Consider the following 21,838-nt stretch of genomic DNA (forward strand, 5'->3'; position numbering starts at 1 on the left):
TCCTTGCCCTTAGGAGGCAACAACCCACCTTGCGGGGAGCTGGAGACGTGTGTTGACTGTACGCACTAGCAGAAGCGAATGCTTCAAAAGAGAAAGAGGCTAAGAAACTAGGTATGGACAAGTTTGTCCTGCACAGCTTTCTTCATTTGGCATCAAATTGTGATGTTGGAAAAGCACAGCCAGTCAGGCAGCAGCTAAACAGCAGGAGACTTACTGCCTGACCGCCTGTGCTTTTTCAGCACCACACGTTTTGACTCTGATCTCCAGCAGCTGCAGTCCTCACTTTCTTCGAGTTGATTAAGACCTTTCTCCATTGGGCACCCTGGCAAAATCTTGTGCTCTGTCGAAAAATGCTTCAGTCGGATTTAACCGTGATGGTTCACTGGCTGTGAAATTCCTCTGGGGGAGTTTTCTGATACAGAAAGGGGAATGTGACTCATGCCGCTGATATTTCCCAAAGCACCATATGCCAGAGTGTAGGAAGTGAATTTGCTTTCGATGTCTCACGTACATAATTCAGGACCTGAGCCAATAGCCAATGGTGCCAAAGAGAGACAGTGCGCCTCCTCACAGGGAGATCCATCCACTAGTTTCGCTATCTCATGGCACAGTTTTCCATGCAGTTCTTGGCTTGTACAAAGCTGTTTGGAAATCGATTTCAGCTGAAGGAAGCACTGTCTCCTCTTTTGCGACGTATTTGAATATATCTCACTGTCTGTGATTTTTACATTTGCCATCCAACAGGATAAGTGAAGGCTCCATGACAACCTGAAGGTGCTGCAAACAATCTCCATCAAATTTACACTTTACATCATCCTGCTGCCCACAGACCGATCCTGACATACCTGCAGCAACTGCCAGTTTATTAACAAAAGGAGTGATATGGCAAGGGGATGAAAAACCATCATAAATACTCAAAAAGGGGCAAAGCAGTCAATACGCCTACAATGAATTTGAATTAGAATCCCTACAGTGTGGGAACAGGCCCTTCGGCCCAACAAGTCCACTCCGACCCTCCGAAGAGTATCCCACCCAAACCCATTAGCCTACATTTCCCCTGACTAACACACCTAACCTACACATCCCTAAACACTACAGGCAATTTAGCATGGCCAATCCACCTAACCTGCACATCTTTGGACTGTGGGACGAAACCGGAGCACCCGGAGGAAACCCACGCAGACACGGGGAGAATGTGCAAACTCCAGTCAGACAGTCGTCCAAGGTTGGAATTGAACCTGGGTCCCTGATGTGCTAAGCACTGAGCCACCGTGCCACCCTCTGAATCAAAATGAAATTGTAAGGCCAGCGGGGGTAGGTTAAACCGGACCTGAAAGCCAACATGAGTTTTCATAAATTTGAGATGATAATAAAAGCTGCAGCTATAACATTTAGATTGAAGTTAACAAACGGTGAAATCTCCCATCGCCTCAGGCCATGATCTTAAAATGTCACAGCTGCCCTCAAATAATTATCACAAATTATATAACCAAATCACTTACCATTTTGTTCAAGAAAGTACTTCACATTCATTAGCATTCGGCCCTGGGGCTTTAAATCTAGCTGTTTTCAGAAAAGAAAGAGAATAAAGAACAGAGAGAAAGAAAGAAAAGATGATTAAAAGGACCAAACCATGAGGAGATTTTCACATATTATTCAAGATTTTGGAATGGCAGAGATTTATGTGTGGGAGGATGGAGAGACGGAACAAAGATGTATTCCTAGCTCTTAAAGAACCTAAATCTTCTCTGAGAACAATTATTCTGATTGGATGGAAACAGATTTATTCTTTTAACAATTTAAAGCAGCAAGTCTCATTGTATGTACAAACAGACAGACACAATTTATGAAATAATGAGGTCAAACCATTTAAAAGCTCCAAGGTAACTCAAAGTTTGAAAAAGGCTGCATTAGAATATGTTCTGCTTCAGGGTAGGTAATGAGATACACATAAGTAAATGGACTGTTGTGTTAAAACAAAGCATTCTGTGTGTTTTTCTTCCCCAGTTTAAACTCCCAGGTATTAATTTCAGGAATAAGTAATTTAACAAGGAGGAAATGCCAAAGCACACGCTTGTCATGAAAAACACACGCAAAAGCATACTTACATAGACACACACAAAAAAAGTTAAAAAACACATACACACAGACAAAATACAGACACATAAAACATACACAGCTCAAAATGCATGCACACATATATATATCAAGGTAAAACACAGGCATAAAAACATATATAGACAGATAAAGTGCACACTCCCTCCCTCCCTCTTAAAACCATAATAAAATTTTTAGCTTTAGCTTCTCTTTATATTTTTCTGCAGGCTTCCCATAACTCATATACTCTAGGTATAATGATGAATCCTGTAACAGTCATGATAGCCTGAATGGCCTCCACCTACACCTGGTAGGAATCCAGGACACATTCTTAAAAATTCCAGGGTTAACCTAAAGCTACCTGAAACTTAACTGGTGATAGCAGCTTTAGGCATTTTGTATTTCAGTTTTCTTTTTCCTATCGACCTATTCTCGAGCTGTTCCTCCTCATACACTGCACTAGCAGGGATGCAATCTAAGGCATGGATTTTGCCACAGTTTTAGCCAGTCACTGTGATCAAGGTGCATGCAGCTTTTTGAGATTACACTCTTTATCTCATGACTGATTTTCTATTTGAGTGTCACGGCTCTCACTGTCAAGAGTCAAGCTGACTCATTTCTACCAGCGCCAGATCCGGGATTGAACATTTACATCAAGCTGCTCAGGAAGCACCTGTGACACCAGTATGTCCCAGTCATGGTCCACTTCTGTCTGAAAACCATAATTTTTGCCACAATTACACACCCTCCTCCTCCCGCCTTGGCGGACCCGGCTGTTCACTCGTCTTAAGAGCCTGACCGAAAGCAACAGATTGCTCAATGAAATCTCCAGACTGGATGTTTGCTCAGGATTGCACAGAGGCCCTGCTGTTTCTAATGTGAATGATTCTGGGTGCAGCTAGTGAGACTGAGAGGTGGAAAGGCAGGCGTGGAGTGTACGGTAGGAGGGCTGGCACAGTGAGACAGAGGGAGGGAAGGAGGTACACATTGAGGCCTCACAGTTGAGGGGGGAAATGAACGGGTGATTGGCTAATCAATGGGTGAGGGGTTCTGGGTGCGTAGGGAGGGAAAATGGATGTTTTGGGTTTGTATAGCTACTCAGAGGCCCATCTCACTAATGGGTTCAATCATTTCTATTGGAGGGTTTGAAATTCGTTACTTAAAATACATGTGGCTTAAAGTAAGGGGTGGAATAAAGGGTGACATATTTAAGACAGAGATGAAGAGGACTTTCTTCTCTCAATGGGTGGTGAATCTGTGCAATGCTTTCCCACAGAGGGCTCGGTTAATAAGTATATTCAAAGCTGAGATTGACAGGTTTTTAATCATTATGGGAATCAAGGTTAATGGGGAAAATACAGAAAAGTGGAGTTGAGGATTATCAGAGCAGCCATGATCTCACCAAATAGCAGAGCAGATTCAATGGGCTGAGTGGCCTACTTCTCTCCCACGTCTTATGGTCTAAAGGCAGGGTTGGTGATAAGAGTAAACATGAAACTCCTGGGTTGTTAGGTTCACATACCTCATTTTAGGAAAGGAATTCTGCCAGTCTGGCCTCCACGTGACTCCAGGTCAATGACAATGCGATTGGCTGTTAACTGCCCTCTGAAACAGCTCAGCAAGCCACTCAGTTACATTTCAGAGGGTGGCTCACCACCACTTTCTTAAAGGTGGCTAGAGTTGGACAAACGATGCCAACATCTCATGGACGAATAAGGAAAAATGCAGAGCCTTATAGTGCCGTAATGGTACAAATGGCCTTCAGCACATTGAGTCAATGCTGGCTTGTGTTCACTGTCCATTCATTCTCACTGCTCCATTCTATTCCCAAACTCCTGCAGGTCTAGACCTCTCAAGTGCCTATCAATTCCTTTTGCAAACATTGTCCTAATTTTACCTCCTTCATAGGCCCTGAGTTCTAGATCATTACCACTTGCTGCAGAAAAAAGTTCTTCCCCACATCCCCCTTCAACAGAGGGACTGCGACAGTTCAAGAAGGTAGCTTACCACTAACCTCTCAAAGACAGTGAGGGATGGGTAACAAATAATGTGCTAGCTACCAATGTCATAGCTAATGAATGAATGAAATAAAAAAATATATTTACATTCTGTACCACAAATCAACAAACTGTAAGAACATGGATACTGAAAATTTTCAAGGATTCTTCGATAATAAGGCTTCTTTTTGATAGTTATCCAGATTTCCACACACAGTTATATCAAGCTACAGCAATAAAAGCCTATATTCCCAATTTAAATGCACTTTTTAAAAAATCATTCCAATTTAATCCATTCAAATTCAGCTTCTTTATGCACACCTTCCTCTTTTTCTCTCATTCCTCTATTATCCATGTGCTCTCTAATTGACATAAGTTCCCACTATGGCAAGGCCTCAATTTGAAAATTCTCAGCCTTGTTTTCAAGTCTCTCAACACCTTGCTCCCTCTAAATGTCTGTAATCCTGTCCATTCCCAACCTACTCCAATAATATCAGCGTTCCTCCAATGCGTTAAGCATTCAATGAGAACTTTGTTGATTAGAATTTCTATTCAGCCTTACTTCCTATCTGCTTGTGAGCTTGAACATAATGGCTTTCTGGACTTCAATCACTACTGGACCCACTGTATTCCAACAACTGTTTTAATGTTCTAAATTCAAATGGAAGCAATTAGATTGGTTTCAATACTCTCAACCTGCATGGATAGGTGAAGTTCCAACAACACTGAACAAGCTTGACACTATCCAGGATAAAATCCCTTTACCACCTTCAACACTCACTCCCTCCTCCACTGATGCTCAATCTTTACCATCTCAAAGGGCAAGGGCAACAGACACATGGGAACAATACCACATGCATGTTCCCATCTGAGACACTCACCACCCTGACTTGGAAACGTATCACTGTTCCTTCAGTGTTGCTGGGTCAAAACTCTGGAACTCCCTCCGTAAATGTATTGTGGTGTCCCTACACCCCAAGGACCGCAGCAGTTCAAGAAGCCAAATCACCTTCTGAAGGGCAATTAGGGATTGGCAATAAATGCTGGTCTTGCCAATGTTATACACATTCTGTGAATGAATAAACAGGACTCAGTTCGGTTTGACCAATCCGTGCATTTGATCAACATATCCCCATTGTTTTCCCCTTCCAGATTTTAACATCCATCTACACAGATAGCTTGGAGTTTGATTGAAAGTCTCATCTGAATGTCAGATCCACTGCCACTAGAATATGCATTAACGACTAACACATCAAGTATGAAAGTTTTACCCAGATGTCTGCTTTTCCTTGGTTGCGTTTACATTTCTCTGCCAGGGAATTCAGCTCCACTGTAGTTTCGGAGATCAGCTCAACACTTTTGCCCTTGACAAGGATGTGCATGACTCGGCCTTTGTTGATGTGCGCGTCAAAAGTGCTGTTCCAAGGAGGGTACATTGTGGGCTTTTTCTGCATGAAGATCTGCCCTTTCTCTGTTGAGGTTATTTGTATATATTAGAGAGAGTGAGGCAGCAAGCACACAATCAGCCAACAACAGCAAGTGGTTCTCAAGCAAGAGACTACACATTAAAGAATAGGTGCTCATTTATACCAACTTCCATTTTATAACAATGACTTATGTTTGTTTGGAGCCTTTTAAATGTAAGAAAATGCCATTGAGCACTTCATAGCAGCATTGTCAATTATAATACTGAATCCCGTAAAGAGATTGTAGCCAAAGAATCAATTTTATTGGTATCACCCCTCCATTTTTATTATTTTACGTCCTCCTCCTGTTAACCAGAAATCGCATCAGTTGTAACATTTTCTCTTGATTTTTATTGGAAGATGTGTAACACTCTTGATGAGTCCCTCCCAATGAGATAACAGTACAATTGGAAACTTGTGATAACTTAATCTTGTAAGTGCACTTTGTTTGGATTCTATGAACTCTTTCTCATTTTATTTTCATTCAAATTATGGGATAGTCACCTTCCTCAACTGGATTATTCACTAGTCAAATCAATGCTGTTCTTTAATTGACCGACCGGTTGGGTCAAACTATGGCAGCCCAGTGACGTGTGAGACCATCCCCACCGTGTGATAAAGTGCTGTTGCCAGGAACCTCCCAAAATTAGGAGAAAGTGAGGACTGCAGATCCTGGAGCTCAGAGTCAGGACTGTAGTGCTGGAAAAGCACAGCAGGTCAGGCAGCATCCGAGGAGCAGGAGAATTGATGTTTCGGCCAGAATTCCTGATGAAGGGCTTATGCCCAAAATGTTGATTCTCCTATTCCTCGGATGCTGACTGATCTGCTGTGCTTTTCCAGCACTAACTCCCAAAATTAATCTGGTTTGGTTCTGGAAAACTGCACACTGGTGGAAGACTAACATCTCTAATTTCTCAAAGCAGCAGGGAATGTTAATCTTTCAATACCTGACAGACCAGTCCAACGGCATACTTGCTATTAATAGTAACCTTCGCAGCATACACATATGCCGGGAAATGATTATCTTCACCAAGAGAAAGTCTCGCCATGGCATCCAGTGCACTTGACTGGCATCTTACCTACACTGGCCACTCCCTCCACCACTGATGCTTGGTAGCAGCAGTGTGTACTATCAACAAGATGCACTGCAGAAACTTACCAAGCCCCATCCAAACCCATGAAACAACCATCTAGGAAAACTACAGGAGAGGGGCAGCTGATACGTGGGAACACCATTCCCCTCTAAGTTCCCCTTTAGCCACTCACCATCCTGTTGGAAATATATCACCGTCCTTTCATTATCACTGGGTCAAAATGCTGGAATTCCCTGTCTAACAGATTATTGGTCTACTGCAACCCATCAAGGTGGTTTAACTCACCACCTTCAGAACAACTAAGGACAGGTAACAAATGCTGACCTGGCCAGTGACACCCAAATCCCACGAGGGAAATACTAAAGAAAGCAGAACAGAAGGTATTCTAAAGTGAGATAACAATGGTTGAATACTTAACCCATTCATCTGAACATCTCCATTTATATGACAGAGTAAACAATGACCTTCTCTGCTAAACAAAAGAGAAGCTAATACAGCGTGATAAGTGAACACTTACCGATATCCCAACATTATTTTTAACACTACAATCAATAACATTCAAAGTAACAATAAAAAATGCCTTTGGTTTAGCTCTTGGTATTATTCTACATCAGAAAACAGCCAAGAGTGTGAATACAATTCCTGAGGTTACTACAAAAAACTTCCCTTCTCAACATCTCCCCCTGCCTGAGGTGTTAAAGATGCCACCAGTCATTTCTATCTGTTGAATAAGAAAGGAACCCTATGGTCCATGCGAGCTATGGTGACTTTATCTTCCCTTTAAAGTACTCTAGCAATTTGGACTCAAGAGAAACATTGGTCTATCCATCAGCACCTTTCAATTATCTCATTCAGGGTGGGGGCTCAATGTGTTGCATATGGTAATAATTCTCAAGAAGATCAATATTCATATTATATTCTCTTCGTCCACCCGATAGATGCCATACACAGTGTGGGTGGAGAGAAGAATTCTTCTCCAGGTTTTGGAATGAGCAGACAGCACCCTAATGTCCTAGACATTATACCTGGCCAGATGTAGTTGTACATATTGCTATCTTTTTTTTATTTGTTGAAGGGAATGTGGATTTCACTGGCTGGGCCAGCATTTATTACCTAATTGCCCTGGAGAAGATGATGATGAACTGTCTCCTTGAGCCGCTGCAGTCCTTGGGTTTAGAAACATCCATACTGCTGTTTGGGAGGGGGTTCCAATATTTTGACCCAACGAAAGTAAAGGAACGGCGATACATTTTGAAGTCAGGATAGTGTATGATTTGAAGGGAAACTTGCAGATGATGGTGGACCCATGAATCTGGTGTCCTTGTCCTTCCAGATGGAAATGGTCATGGGTTTGGAAAGTGCTGTCCATACATCTTTGATGAATTTTGCCGTGTATCTTATAGATAGTACATACTGCTGCTACTGAATGTCGGTGGTGGACGGAGTGGATGTTTGTGGATGTGGTGCCAATCAAGTGGCTGCTTTGTCCTGAATGGTATCAAACTTCTTGTGTGTTGTTGGAGTTGCACCCATCCAGGCAAGTGGGGAATATTCCATCACACTCTTGATTTGTGCTGTCCATATGGTGGACAGGGGTCAATTGGGTAGACAGCAGGGGAGTTATTTATTGCAGAATTCCTAGCCTCTAACCTGTTCTTGTAGCCACAGTTCATACATGACTGGTCTAGTTCAGATTCTGGTCAATGGCAATCCCCATGATGTTGACAGTGGGAGATTCATTGATGGTAGCACCATTGAACATCAAGGGTTGATGGTTAAATTCCCTCTTATTGGAGATGGCCCTTGCCCGGTATAAATATTACTTGCCATTTGTCAGCCCAAACTCAGATGTTATCCAAAACCTGCTGCATATGGACTGTTTCAGTACCTGAGAAGTTGTGAACAATTTGCAACAAAGTCCTTCATTCTGACCCAGGGATGAAGGGAAGGTCATCGATGAAACAGTTGAAGATGGTTGGGACCTGGGCACTACCCTGAGGAACTCCTGCAGTGACATCACAGGACTGTTAGCTCCAATAGCCACAACCATCTTCCTATGTGCCAGGTATGACGCCAAAGAGTCCACTAATACCCAATGATTCCAGTCTTGCTAGGGGCCCTCAATGCTACACAGTTAAATACGGCCTTGATGTCAAGGGCTGTCACTCTCCCCTCCCCTCTGGAATTCAGCTCTTTAGTCCATTTGAACCAAGGCTGTAATGAGGTCAGGAGCTGAGTGGTCCTGGCAGAACCTAAACTGGGCGTCACTGAGCAGGTGCTGCTTGACGACATCTTCCTTCTCTTCACTGATGAATAGACTGATGAGACGGTAATTGGCCGGGTTGGATTTTCCTCTTTTTTTTTAATGTACAGGACATACCTGGGCAGTTCTTCACATTGTTGGACAGAATCCAGTGTTGTAGCTGTAGGGGAGTACAGGTTCTGCAACAGTAGTCTTTAGTAGTATTGCAGGAATATTGTCAGGATCTGTAGCTTTTGCAGTATTCAATGCCTTCAACCATTTCTTGATTTGACATGAATTGGCTGAAGACTGGTAACTGTGGTGTCAGGTAACACTGGAGGAGGTCAAGATGGATCTTCCATTTGACACTTCTGGCTGAAGATTGCTGTGAAAGCTTTAGCCTTATCTTTTGCACTGATGTGCTGGGCTCTTCCATCATTGAGGATGGGGACATTTATGGAGACTCTTTCAGTGAGTTGCTCCACCACATTTAAGAAGCATTTGAATGGGCACTTACGATGCCAAAGAATACAAGGCTATGAATGAAGTGCTGGAAAATAGGATTAGAATAGTTGGGTGGTTATTTTTGACTGGAGTGAATGTGATGGACCTTGTTCTGTGCTCTAGATGCTATGATGCTAAAATACATTTCAAATTTGTCTATAGCAGCACAACAGAGCTTAGATCTGAGTGATTGATTGTGGGATTGCTGAGGTAGCATGTGATGTAAGTAGCCCTGTGTTGTGGCTTCACCAGGTTGACACCTCATTTTCAGGTACCTGCTGCTCCCGGCATGCCTTCCTGAAGTCTTCCTTAAACCAAGTCCATATCATGGATCAGAACCCAGATCTCCTACAGACAGAGTGAACTTTGATTCAAACATGGGGTTTTTTTTTTACCTTAAAAGAGCCAAAATGACTGGAGAAGTAAATCCAGGAGCTGTCTCTTGAGAGACACACCCTGCAGCATTGCACTTGATGAGGTATAAAGAAAGTTTGAAAGAGATGTGCTCACTAGGGGGGACTGCAATACAAACTAAACTGTAATGTCCTGAGAGTTACCTTAGATTGTGAACATGTTGGGGGATAGAAAAAGCAGTCAGGGCGAGAGATGTGGTTTGAGACATCTTTTTTTAAGAATACACAAAAGCAACGCTTAAAAACCAGTTCAACTCAGGTCCACATACGCTAGTGGAAGATGGTGCGCTGAGGTACCATGAGTACTATGCTGAGATTGAGCACAACTGTACTGTGAAAGTCACATTCAAAGAACTCCGCACTGGCCACCCCTGCATTGCAAGTAAATAATTCTCTCATTCTAAGTGCGACAAGCCAGTATGTGCAGACACAAGGATTGCTCTGAGCATTGCCAGCCAAATATTGTTGAAACAAACCGATACAAAATAATATCACTCAATCGACATAGCCAATAATCTCAAAATCAACAGTTCAACTATCAGCATTCCACTGTCAACTCTTCACAAACCACCTAGAGACTGACCTATATATTTTAAAATGCATGTCATTCCTATTTTGGGAGTTATTACTTCTTTTTACGCTTAGTAACTAATAGACTCATTCTTCTGTTAATTCAAGAAGTCTGGTCAAATTGGCTCCTTTTAAAACATAGATACAGGAGTTCCTCAGGGTAGTTCCTTCAGCTGCTTGGGAGAAGGGTATCCACCCGTGTAGGGTTGCTTTGTAAATTAACTTTGGTATGACCAATTGGGGGGGCAGGGAAATAAAGAATGGGAGCTGGTTCACCCCTCCTTGCTTCGGATCCTGACTATTTGTCATCTGGAACGATGAGACCTTAGAAAACACAGTCTGGGATCTGATCATTAATCCCCTGGTTTGATGGTAATGTTGAGTGGGGGATATGCCAGGCCATGAGGTGATAGATTGGGCTGGAGTATAATTCTGCTGTTGTTATAGAGTCATAGAGATGTACAGCACAGAAATAGACCCTTTGGTCCAACTCGCCCATGCCGACCAGATATCCCAAACTAATCTAGTACCATTTGCCAGCACGCGTGCATATCACTCTAAACCCTTCCTATTCATATACCCATCCAGATGCCTTTTAAATGTTGTAATTGTACCAGCCTCCACCACTTCCTCTGGCAGCTCATTCCATACACATACCAGCCTGTGTGAAAATGTTGCCCGTTACATCCATTTTATATCTTTCCCCTCTCACTCTAAACCTATACCCTCTAGTTCTGGACTCCCCTACCCCAGGGAAAAGACCTTGTCTATTTACCCTATCCAAGCTCCTCAAGATTTTATAAACCTCTATAAGGTCACCCCTCAGCCTCAGACGCTCCAGAGAAAACAGCCCCAGCCTATTCAGCCTCTCCCTGTAGCTCAAACTCTCCAACCCTGGCAACATCCTTGAAAGTCTCTTCTGAACCTTTCAAGTTTCACAACGTCCTTCCGATAAGAAGGAGATCAGAATTGCACACAAAATCCCAAAGTGGCCTAACCAATGTCCTGTACAGCCACAACATCACCTCCCAACTCCTGTACTCAATTTTCTGACCAATAAAGGAAAGCATACCAAACGCCTTCTTCACTATCCTACTTACCTGTGATTCTACTTTCAAAGAATTATGAACCTGCACTCCAAGGTCTCTTTATTCAGCAACACTCCCCAGGAACTTACCATTAAGTGTATAAGTCCTGCTCTGATTTGCCTTTCCAAAATGCAGCACCTCGCATTTATCTGAATTAAACTCCATCTGCCAATCCTCGGCCCATTGGCCCATCTGATCAAGATCCTGTTGTAATCTGAGGTAACCTTTTTCGCTGTCCACTACATCTCCAATTTTGGTGTCATCTGCAAACTTATGAACTATATCTCTTATGCTCATATCCAAATCATTTATATAAATGACAAAAAGCAGTGGACCCAGCACCGATCTTTGTAGCACTCCATTGGTCACAGGCCTCCAGTCTGAAAAACAACCCTCCACCACCACCCTCTGTCTTCTACCTTCGAGCCAGTTGTGTAACCAAATGGCTAGTTCTCCCTGTATTCCTTGTGATCTAATCTTGCTAACCAGCCTACATGAGGAACCTTGTCAAACACCTTACTGAAGTCCATATAGATCACGTCCATCACTCTGCCCTCATCAATCCACTTTGTCACTTCTTCAAAAAAACTCAATAAAGTTTGTGAGACATGATTTCCCACGCACAAAGCCATGTTGACTAGTCCTTGCTTTTCCAAATACATGTTAATCCTCTCCCTTGGGATTTCCTCCAACAACTTGCCCATCAACAATGTCAGACACCGATGTTGATGGCACACAGTGCCTCATGGATGCCCACTCTTGAGTTGATAGATCTCTTTGATATCTGTCCCATTTATCACAGTGACAGTGCAACACAACACGATGAAGGGCATTCTCAATATGAAGATGTGACGTTGTCTCCACAAGGACTGCGCAGTGGTCACTCTTACCGATACTGTCACAGACAGATACTTCTGCAGATTGGTAAGGACAAGGTCAAGTATGTTTTTCCTTCTTGTTGGTTCCCTCACCACCTGCCACAGACCCAGTCTGGCGGCTATGTTTTTTAGGACTCAGACAGCTCAGTCTGTAGTGCTACTGACAAGCCATTCTTGGGAATGGTCATTCAAATCCCACACACAGAGTACATTCTCTGGCCTTGCTAACCCTTAGTGTTCCCTCCAAGTGGTGCTCAGTATGGAGTGTACAGCAGTAGAATTATATGCCAGCCCATTCTGTCACCTAATGACCCGCATATCCCCCACTCAACCATTACCATCAAGCCAGGGGATCAATAATCAGATCCCAGACCGTGTTTTCAAAGGTCTCATCGTTCCAAATGACAAATAGTCAGGCTCCAAAGCAAGGAGGGGTGAACTAGCTCCCGTTCTTTATTCCCCAGCCCCTCTTTTGGTCATAATCAGCAGGAGACTTTCTTACTCATGATGTCACGAGATTCCACATTGAGGACCCCGAGGGTAACTTTCTCTCAACTACTGTGTACCACTGTGCTGCCACTTCTGCTGGGTTATCTTGCCAACAGGACAGGGCATACCCAGGGATGGTGAAGATGGCAATGCCATCTGGGACATGATAAGGTATGATTCTCTGAGTATGATTATATTAGCCTGATTTTGACTTACGGGAAGTTAGTGAACCAGATAGGTTTTTTCATTACAAACATTTATCGAATCTAAATTTCACTATCTGCCAAGGTGGGGCTCAAACCCATATCATCAGGTTATAGGGCAACAGGTTTATTTGGAAGCACTAGCTTTCGGAGCGCTGCTCCTTCATCAGGTAGCTGTGGAGCAGGACCATAAGATGCAGTATTTATAGCAAAAGATTACAGTGTCATGCAACCTAGATTGCTGTTAAGTCTTTGCTGAGTTTCTGGAACAAATCTGTCGTGTCGCGACAGAAGCTGGGGGTCCCAGCAACAGCAACCGACAGCAATCTAGTTTGTTCAGTGTGTCATTTCAGTTGCATGACACTGTAATCTTTTGCGATAAATTCTGTGTCTTACGGTGCTGCTCCACAACCACCCGATGAAGAAGCGTCGCTCCGAAAGCTGCTGCTTTCAAATAAATCTGTTGGACTATAACCTGGTGTTGTGTGGTTTTTTACTCCTTTGAGAAAATTGAAACAAGAAGCATTCAGTGTTCAAAAATCATCGGAGGGTTTAGACAGAGTGACTCAGAAGAAATTGTTGCCAGACACCAATTTAAAGTGATTGGAAAATAACTGATAGCAATAGGAGAGGGACAATTTTTTTTATGAAACAGCAAATGGATATACTGCCTGAGAGTGTGAAGGAGGCAGAATCAATTGGGGGACAATTCCAGGGCAGACATGATGGGCAGATTGCATTGCAGAAGGAGGCCAATCAGTGTACAACAGCAGAGTGTACAGCAGCAACAGGTGGGCAATGTCCCTACCTCTGGATATGGAGGGTAGGGTTCAAGTCTCTCCTGCTCCAGGGGTCTGTAATAACATCTCCAAACAGGTTGATGAGAAACTTTCTACACAACAGCATGGAGCAGATAAAACTCCATTTACTATCATGCATCATGAATAGATACTGCTCAGTGGCAGAGATATCTGGAAATAGGATCCTTGATTGCTCATTTGGCTGTAGATCTTAGTAATACATATGAACATAAAATCATTCAAATTAAGAACAGGAGTGGACCATTTAGTACCTCCAACCTGTCCCACTATTTGATTAGAATATGATTTTCAGAAACTGAACACATGATCCAAGATGCACTCTGGCTCCTGTGCACTACATCTAATTCAATTATATCCAAAGAAAGTATCATAATATTCTGTTCTCCGAAAATAAATTCATAGACCCAGCGCTCACCTCCAATTCTGGCCATTAGTACATGCTTAATGTTAATCATTCCAGGCTTTCCCTGGCTATGTCCTGGAGCCTTCCTCTACACTAGGCTTCCTCTTTCCATCACAACTGCAAATATATCTCATTGAGCAAGTGGTGCTAATGTTGCCTTTTGTGATTCTGTGTCAAATTGCATCTGTTTGTACTCCCATGGTACATTTTATAGCATTGGAGATGTTGTGAAAGTGCAACATATTGTCACACATTGGGCGTGAAGCAAAAAATAATGACCAGGAAATATTGGATGTCCATCCTTAAAAGGAGTGGAGACCAGAATGAATTGAGGGCTATGCCTGTAAGATATCAAGTAACAAATAAAGGTTGTCGGGGGAATGTGAAAGAAGCTTCTTTTGCTCATATGGTAGTTTGGAGGAAATGGGCAGTGCAGGGCAGCAGTTCGCAGTTAAATATAGGGCTGTTGCTTTCTGCCAAAGCTATGTAGCTGTTGGGAGGATAGTGGCTGGAGTGCTGGACTGGGAAATGCCTACATGATAGGAATGCATCTTCAGGAGACCTTACGTGTTGCTTACACTGCAGCTGCTTTTCAACCGAGCAGCTTATTTTAACCACAACGTAGGCACCACCTGTCACTCCCATCGGTATCTTGAATGCCTGAGCTCCTGCATTCAGCTCACATTTCTCTCTCTGGAGGACATGTTTGAAAACTGACCAAATACATTCAAAATGGGATAATCCAAAATTCCTTTCTTTACAGTATCCTCAAGCCTTCAATCTTCAGTAGTCTTCCTTTTTCCCAAAAATGACAGGATTATATTCAAAGCTGGTTTTAAAGTACCGAGGAACAGAAATGTTGTAGAATAGATGATATCAAGTCTCCAGGTATGACTGAGCCCTAATCCCATCCATTCTAAGTGCCTTTGCTAATATTATTTTCCACAGATACATGCTTTTCTTCAGTTGTCATTAATGTAATGTATCAGCAAATTTCCATAAATGTATTTGTTAGCTTTTTGGCAGGATTTTTGAGATAATCATCAACAGTATCTTATTTTGTTTTGTTCTTTTGCTCAGTGTAATTTCTCACTTGAACATCTCAACCAAGAAATTCTGTTAGTGACTATTGCTGATATTTCATCAGGACCTATGGGACTTTTTAGAATTTAGAATTGTTGTCACATTGACAGCTTCCAGAAGCAAATCGACCAGTAAACAAATGATTGAAGAGGAGGGAATTTGGAGTGAGTTAGGTTCTACACTTGGAAAGATACAAGCCCATACTGAAAACTTCCACTGCCTCAATTGCAGTAATAGTTTGAAAATAATGTGAGGTCATGTACAACAGTGTTTTGGCTGCCTTTCTGGTTTGAACATCTGAGGTAGCACGATCTATTTGATTATATATTTTACAGCTGAACGTGTGGGTTTGACCCAGAATTTCTACATGCTCAGGAACTTCATTTAAGTGGTTTTTTTTAAACCAAGTACAAGTCTGCTCCATAAATCTAGTTCTGGCTTTCAGTTCTTGCTATAGTTTATTTTTCTCTCAGCCTATGCCCAGCCTGAATGAAACAGGAAATTCACCAAGGCTTCTTAAACAGCACTATCAAAACCTATGACTACTGCCATTTCAAAGGACAAGGACAGCAAATACATGGGAACACCACCACCACAGACTTCCCCTCCAAGACCACTCACCATCCCGACTTGGAAATATATCACCATCCCTTCAGTGTCACAGGGTCAAAATCATGGAATTTCCTCCCTAAGGGCAGTGTGGGTCAACCCACAGCACATGGGCTGCAGCGGTTCAAGAAGGTAGCTTACCCCCACCTTCTCAAGGGGGCAACTAGGGATGGACAATCAGTGTACATCACCTGCTCCACTCATTTGTATCAGGTATTGAAAAGCCTAAACAAAGACCTTCGATGGAGTGCCAGACGTTTCTTTGAAGTATTCCTTTGTGTGGGGTCAGGAAAAGCGAGAGTGTTTCTCTTAGGCCTCCCTTTTTTTTAAACTTGCTCTCATGGGATGCGAGAACCATTGGCTTGGCCAGCACCCAGCCCTAGTTGTTCTGGAGAAGGGATTGGTGAGCTGCCATCTTGAATTACTTGATTCACTAAGGTGTAGATCCACCTTGCGCTATTGCAGAGGGAATGCCAGGATTTTAACACAGCAACAGTGAAGGAACGGTGATATGGTTCCAAGTCAGGATGGTGCACTAAGTGGAGATGACCTCGCAGAGGTGGCGGTGTTCCCTTGGATCTGCATCTTTCTAGTTTCACAGGTTTGGAAGGAGTTGTTGGAATCGACTTGGTGTAGACGCTACACACTGCAGGCATTGTCCATTGGGTGTGATGGGAGCAAATGGGTGAACTGGCAGTCTGTTTGATGATGAACCCAGGGCTGCAGTTCCACCATAATAGTTCAGCAAAAGCAGGAAAATAGCCCATGGCAAACAGTGCCTGGACGTTTGCAATTCATCAGCTGCATGTAAGAACGCTTGTGTCTTAAAATGGCTTGGGGGCAAATAATAGTTACAAGCGAGTGGTGATTGTGTTCTAAACCTGGCCATCTGTCTGTGAATCGCTTTTTAAAAAAATCCTATCTCACTCTTGATCAATGTAGAATTGAAACTCGTATTAATGAACTAATGTAGCCATTTCCCTCTAAATAGCTGGCCAAACTAAGAGTATGGGTCTCAAAATCTGCAGCTAAAACTCTGGCACACGTGTTCACATCCCATCAATACACTGAATAGATTTACAATTCAATATTTATATTATAGAATTTATAAATTTATTATTTGTTATTTTGTTCAATTAATAAAAACATAGAATATAAAGCCAGTCTTTATCATTTGTTGTAATAATACCACCTGAATTACTCTTGTCCTTTCGGGAGGGAATTGGGTCACCCCTATATACAGACTTGCGACTCTCCTCCGAAATGACCAAGCGAGCGAGCCATATAGTTTAAGTGAAATTTGGGATCGGTGACAAATGCTGGCCTTGCCAGCGAGGCCCACAACCCTTGTAGGAATAAGGACCATATCCCCACAGGAATATCCCTTCTGTGGATATGGGTGACTGGGCAACAGTTACAGTCAGTCAATCTTAACCCCAATGCGTGGCTCAGAAAGGGAGTTCATGATTGGGTTCCTCAGCTGCGATGCCTCTCGTGGTTCTCAGTGGTCTGGTCTGTAGAGGAAGGATGTGCCGCTGTTGAAATAATCTTGTCTGGTCACTCAGTGCAATCTGACATTTGGCAGTCTCAGAGTGCTGCTGAGGGAAGGGGCTGGAAAGTTAGAGGCCGTCATAGTGTCACCAACCACGCAAGCTCCTTAAATTTTCTTTTGAGGGAGGGGGGAAGGCAGGTTGGGTAATCCTCAAAATAACATTTTCCCAAGTAAAAAACAATTCCTTCCTAAGTAATAACATTAACTTGTTCTTTAAAGCTTTGTTTAGACATTTACTTAAATTGGATGGACTTTCACAAAATAAACAGATGTGAATTATACATTGTTAAAGAAACAGGCTATTTAAAACTATGTCTAAAAACACATGAATCATGTATTTTAAACAAATAATGTCTAAGTATATGAATTAGGAACAAGGGCAGGTCATTTGGGCCCTCCAGCTTGCATTACCACCTGATTACTCCATATTCCTGCCTACCCCTCATAACCTTTCACTCTTTTTGTTCTAGTCAAGAAACTATCTAATTCTGCTTTAAAAATATTCAAACACTCTGCTTCCACCATCTTTAGAAGAGAATAGTTCTGAAGACCCCTTGTGAGAAACAATTCCTTCTTATCACTGGGCATCCAATGTTTAGTTTGACCTGCTGCGCTTTTCCAGCAACACATTTTCAGCTCTGATCTCCAGCATCTGCAGCCCTCACTTTCTCCTTGAAGTTTTTAAATAGTGAGCCTAGTTGTAGATTCTCTCACAAGAGGAAATATCCTCTCCATATTCACAAGACCTCTCAGGATCTTACATATTTCAATCAACTTGCCTCCTATTCTTCTAAGCAGTCTCGCCGAAACCATTCTTCATAAGACAATTCACTGATTCCAGGTATTGGTCTCCCAAAACTTCTCTGAACTGCTTCTAAACACTATACCATTCCTTAAATAAGGAGCTAAATACTGCACACAGTACTCCACATAACCAGTAACTGAAGGTTAACTCCTTACTTTTGTATTTAATTTCTCTTGCAATAAACAATCACATTCTATTTGTATTCCTAATTGCTGTACCAACATATTAATAATTGCAATTTATTCACTGGGACAACCAGATCCCTCTGCCATTCAGAGCCTTGGAACTTAATGCCATTTGGTGCCTTTTTTTCATATCTTTTTGCCAAAATTCCACATTTCCCCATTCCATTTGCCTGATCTTTGGCCATTTACTTAATCTATCCACGTCCCTTTGTAATACCCTTATGTTCTCTTCATGACAGACTTTCTGACCTGTGTGTCATCAGCATATTGAGCACTAATCCCTGCTGCAAACCACTCATTACATCTTGTCAACACAAAAGTGACCCATTTATGTTTACTCCGTGCTTGCTTTTAGCTGCTTAATCTTCTCTTCTTGCTTATATTCCTAGACATTAAGTTTCATTTTCTGCGATCAGCTTTGATATGATACTTTCTCAAACACCTTCTGGAAATCTAAGGACAATATTTCGACTGGTTCCACTTTATCGAGAGCATGTTATTTCCTTAAGGAACTCCAATGAATTAAATAGGATTTCCATTTCACAAAATGTTGACTGTAAAATCATGTTTAGCCAGCCTGATTATCTTGAACATTTCTAAATTTCTAAGAACACTGCTGTAGCATTTTTCATAACAGCTTCTAATTTCTTCCCAATGTCAGACGTTAAGCCCACTGTTTATTTTTACATCCTGTCTCCTTTTCTTTTTGAATAAAGGTGTTACATTCACTATACTGTATACTTATATTCACCATTTTCCAATCTAAATGAATGTTTCCCAAATCTAGGGAATCTTGGTAAATTCAAACCAAAGCATCAACCATCTCATGAGCCATTTCTTTTAAGACAGACTGAAGTCCATCAGGATGCAAGGATTTGTCAGGCCATAGTTCCATCAGTTCCCATTCTTCTACTTCCTGATATATAACTATTTCTGGTATCATCTCTGGTGAAGACTGAGGTACAATATTGGTTCAATTAACCATCAACTTATTTGCCATTATTTATTAACCAGAATATTCACCCCATTGTTAAAGCTGAATTTGCCCCAGTGCCCACTATGGTCCTAGGATTTATACTGACCACAAATTTAAACATTCAATAAAACTTCCCCGAGCCAAATTATTCAGCCATCTCTGATTAATATTTTGCAGAATGAAACATTTGTTATTGTGAAAACAAAAACTTTGCATGTTTTTGAATCTTTGAAGATGATTCAATGATTCAGGGCTCCTGCAAGTGAATCAAAACCAGAAATTGCTTTAGAAACTCAGTAGGCAGGACAAAAGCAGAGTTAACGTCTGGAGTCTAGTGACTCTTCATCAGAGTCAAAACATCAACTCTAAGTCGAGTAGGATTATATTCATTGGAATTTAGAAGAATGAGGGGGGGTCTTATAGAAACATATAAAATTATTAAGAGAATTTATAAGATAGAAGTAGAGAGGATGTTTCCACTGGCAGGTGAACCTAGGACAAGAAGGTATAGCATCAAAATTAGAGGGAGCAGATTTAGGACTGAATTGAGAAGGAACTTCTTCACCCAGAGGGTTGTGCATCTGTGGAATTCCCTGCCCAGTGAGATGGTTAAGGCTTCCTCAGTAAATGTTTTTAAAACTCAGATGGATAATTAGATTAGATTACTTAGTGTGGAAACAGGCCCTTCGGCCCAACAAGTCCACACCGCCCCGCCGAAGCGCAACCCACCCATACCCCTACATTTACCCCTTACCTAACACTACGGGCAATTTAGCATGGCCAATTCACCTGACCTGCACATCTTTGGACCATGGGAGGAAACCGGAGCACCCGGAGGAAACCCATGCAGACACGGGGAGAACGTGCAAACTCCACACAGTCAGTCGCCTGAGGCGGGAATTGAACCCGGGTCTCTGGCGCTGTGAGGCAGCAGTGCTAACCACTGTGCCACCGTGCCGCCCACGGTGGCACAGTAACCACTGTGCCACCGTGCCGCCCACGGTGGCACAGTGGCAGTTGTTTTGAACAGTAGAGGAATTAAGGGTTACCGTGAGTAGTAAGTGAAGCAGAGTCCATGAAAAGATCAGCCATGATCTTATTGAATAGTAGAGCAGGCTCGATGGGTCATATGGCCTGCTCCTGCACCTAGTGCTTACCTTGTTCTTATGTAAATACTGCAGGACCAGCTAATGTTTGCTTTTGTTTCAGATTTCCAGCATCCACAGTTCTGTGTTTTATTTTACTCCCAGCACTGAAGATAGCCTTGACATTTCAGGCATTTAACTCTTTGCTTATAGAGAAGTCTGTGATTGTGGGAATACTTCTACACAATGCATTAAACTGGGAGGGAGCTCCAACAAATGCTCCATGAGATTTGAACACATTTACAACTCAAAGATCAGGAACTGGGGATGTTTTAATCCACTGGTTATCAAATCATTACAAACAGGAAGGGAAATGTTAAGATTAACACTAAACCATTTACACCATGTGCCATCTTGGTTACATTGGGGTGAGGTATCCTTTTTCTGACTCCCCCCAACCCCATCAGCCCCCTCTGTACCAAACACAACCTGTCTTTCCATCACAAGTCTGCTCCAATTGCCCTCCCTCACTGTTGTCACCTGCTGCTGGAGATCCCATTAACAATAATAATCCAACCCTGGAGTTTCCCCAATATATGATGTCATCTGAACCCCATCTGATATTCTCTCCCTCACACTCAAAACTGAACAAAGTTTTTCGATGTTTATTTTTCAATTAAAAAAAAATCAGCGTAAAACTGGGTGAGGCAGTCAGCAATAGTCCTATTCAGAGGGAAGAGATGTCAGCAGTCATTGGCTGTCAACATTAACAGATTCAAATTGTTCTGTAATGTACATGTGTGAACTACATCAGTGCAAAATCCTTTTGTGTGTTGTTTTAATGAAGATATTAATTCATTGAAACTAAGATCAAGACCTTGGTTGGAATATTACACCTTTTGCAACATGCTGCAGTCATTTATTTTACTAAACAATTACCAAACAGTTTACAAAAATCAGTTAACATTTACAGCTGTATACAACAGCAATTTTACAAGGGAGAGGAGCAGCAAAGCCAGGCCCCAAACCCTACCATTCAACCAGTTTACAGGGAGATGAGGACAAACCTCAAATCCCAGTTTCACATATGACAGCTGCAGTCATTTATAAATGTGCAAAGCAACTTAATTTCTGAATTGACATAGTTTGTAGCACCATTCGGGTTACAAATTGATTTCAAACCGGCAGCAGTATGAGATCATTTACACCAGCTGAATTCACAGTCTTTTGGTTTTACCCAGGCTACAGTCTAACTACTGCTGTTGAGGATGCACCTTT

At 42.2% G+C, this 21,838-nt stretch overlaps 1 protein-coding gene across 2 annotated transcripts in view; it reads right to left on the minus strand.

Moving 5' to 3' along the window:
- The window catches only part of prkcq (protein kinase C, theta), a 328,186-nt gene that overhangs the window by 89,608 nt on the left and 216,740 nt on the right, over positions 1–21,838 (minus strand). For both annotated transcript variants that reach the window (XM_043714125.2, XM_043714126.2), the window contains exons 3-4: positions 5,366–5,565; positions 1,503–1,563 (exon numbers count right to left, since the gene is read on the minus strand). In XM_043714125.2, the coding sequence (XP_043570060.2) occupies positions 1,503–1,563; positions 5,366–5,565 (261 nt within the window). The remainder of the gene's footprint in view (positions 1–1,502; positions 1,564–5,365; positions 5,566–21,838) is intronic.

Source organism: Chiloscyllium plagiosum, unplaced genomic scaffold (assembly GCF_037043375.1).
Source record: "Chiloscyllium plagiosum isolate Xiang-an unplaced genomic scaffold, Cpla_swu_hap1 HiC_scaffold_23, whole genome shotgun sequence".
Classification (NCBI taxonomy): Eukaryota; Metazoa; Chordata; class Chondrichthyes; order Orectolobiformes; family Hemiscylliidae; genus Chiloscyllium; species Chiloscyllium plagiosum.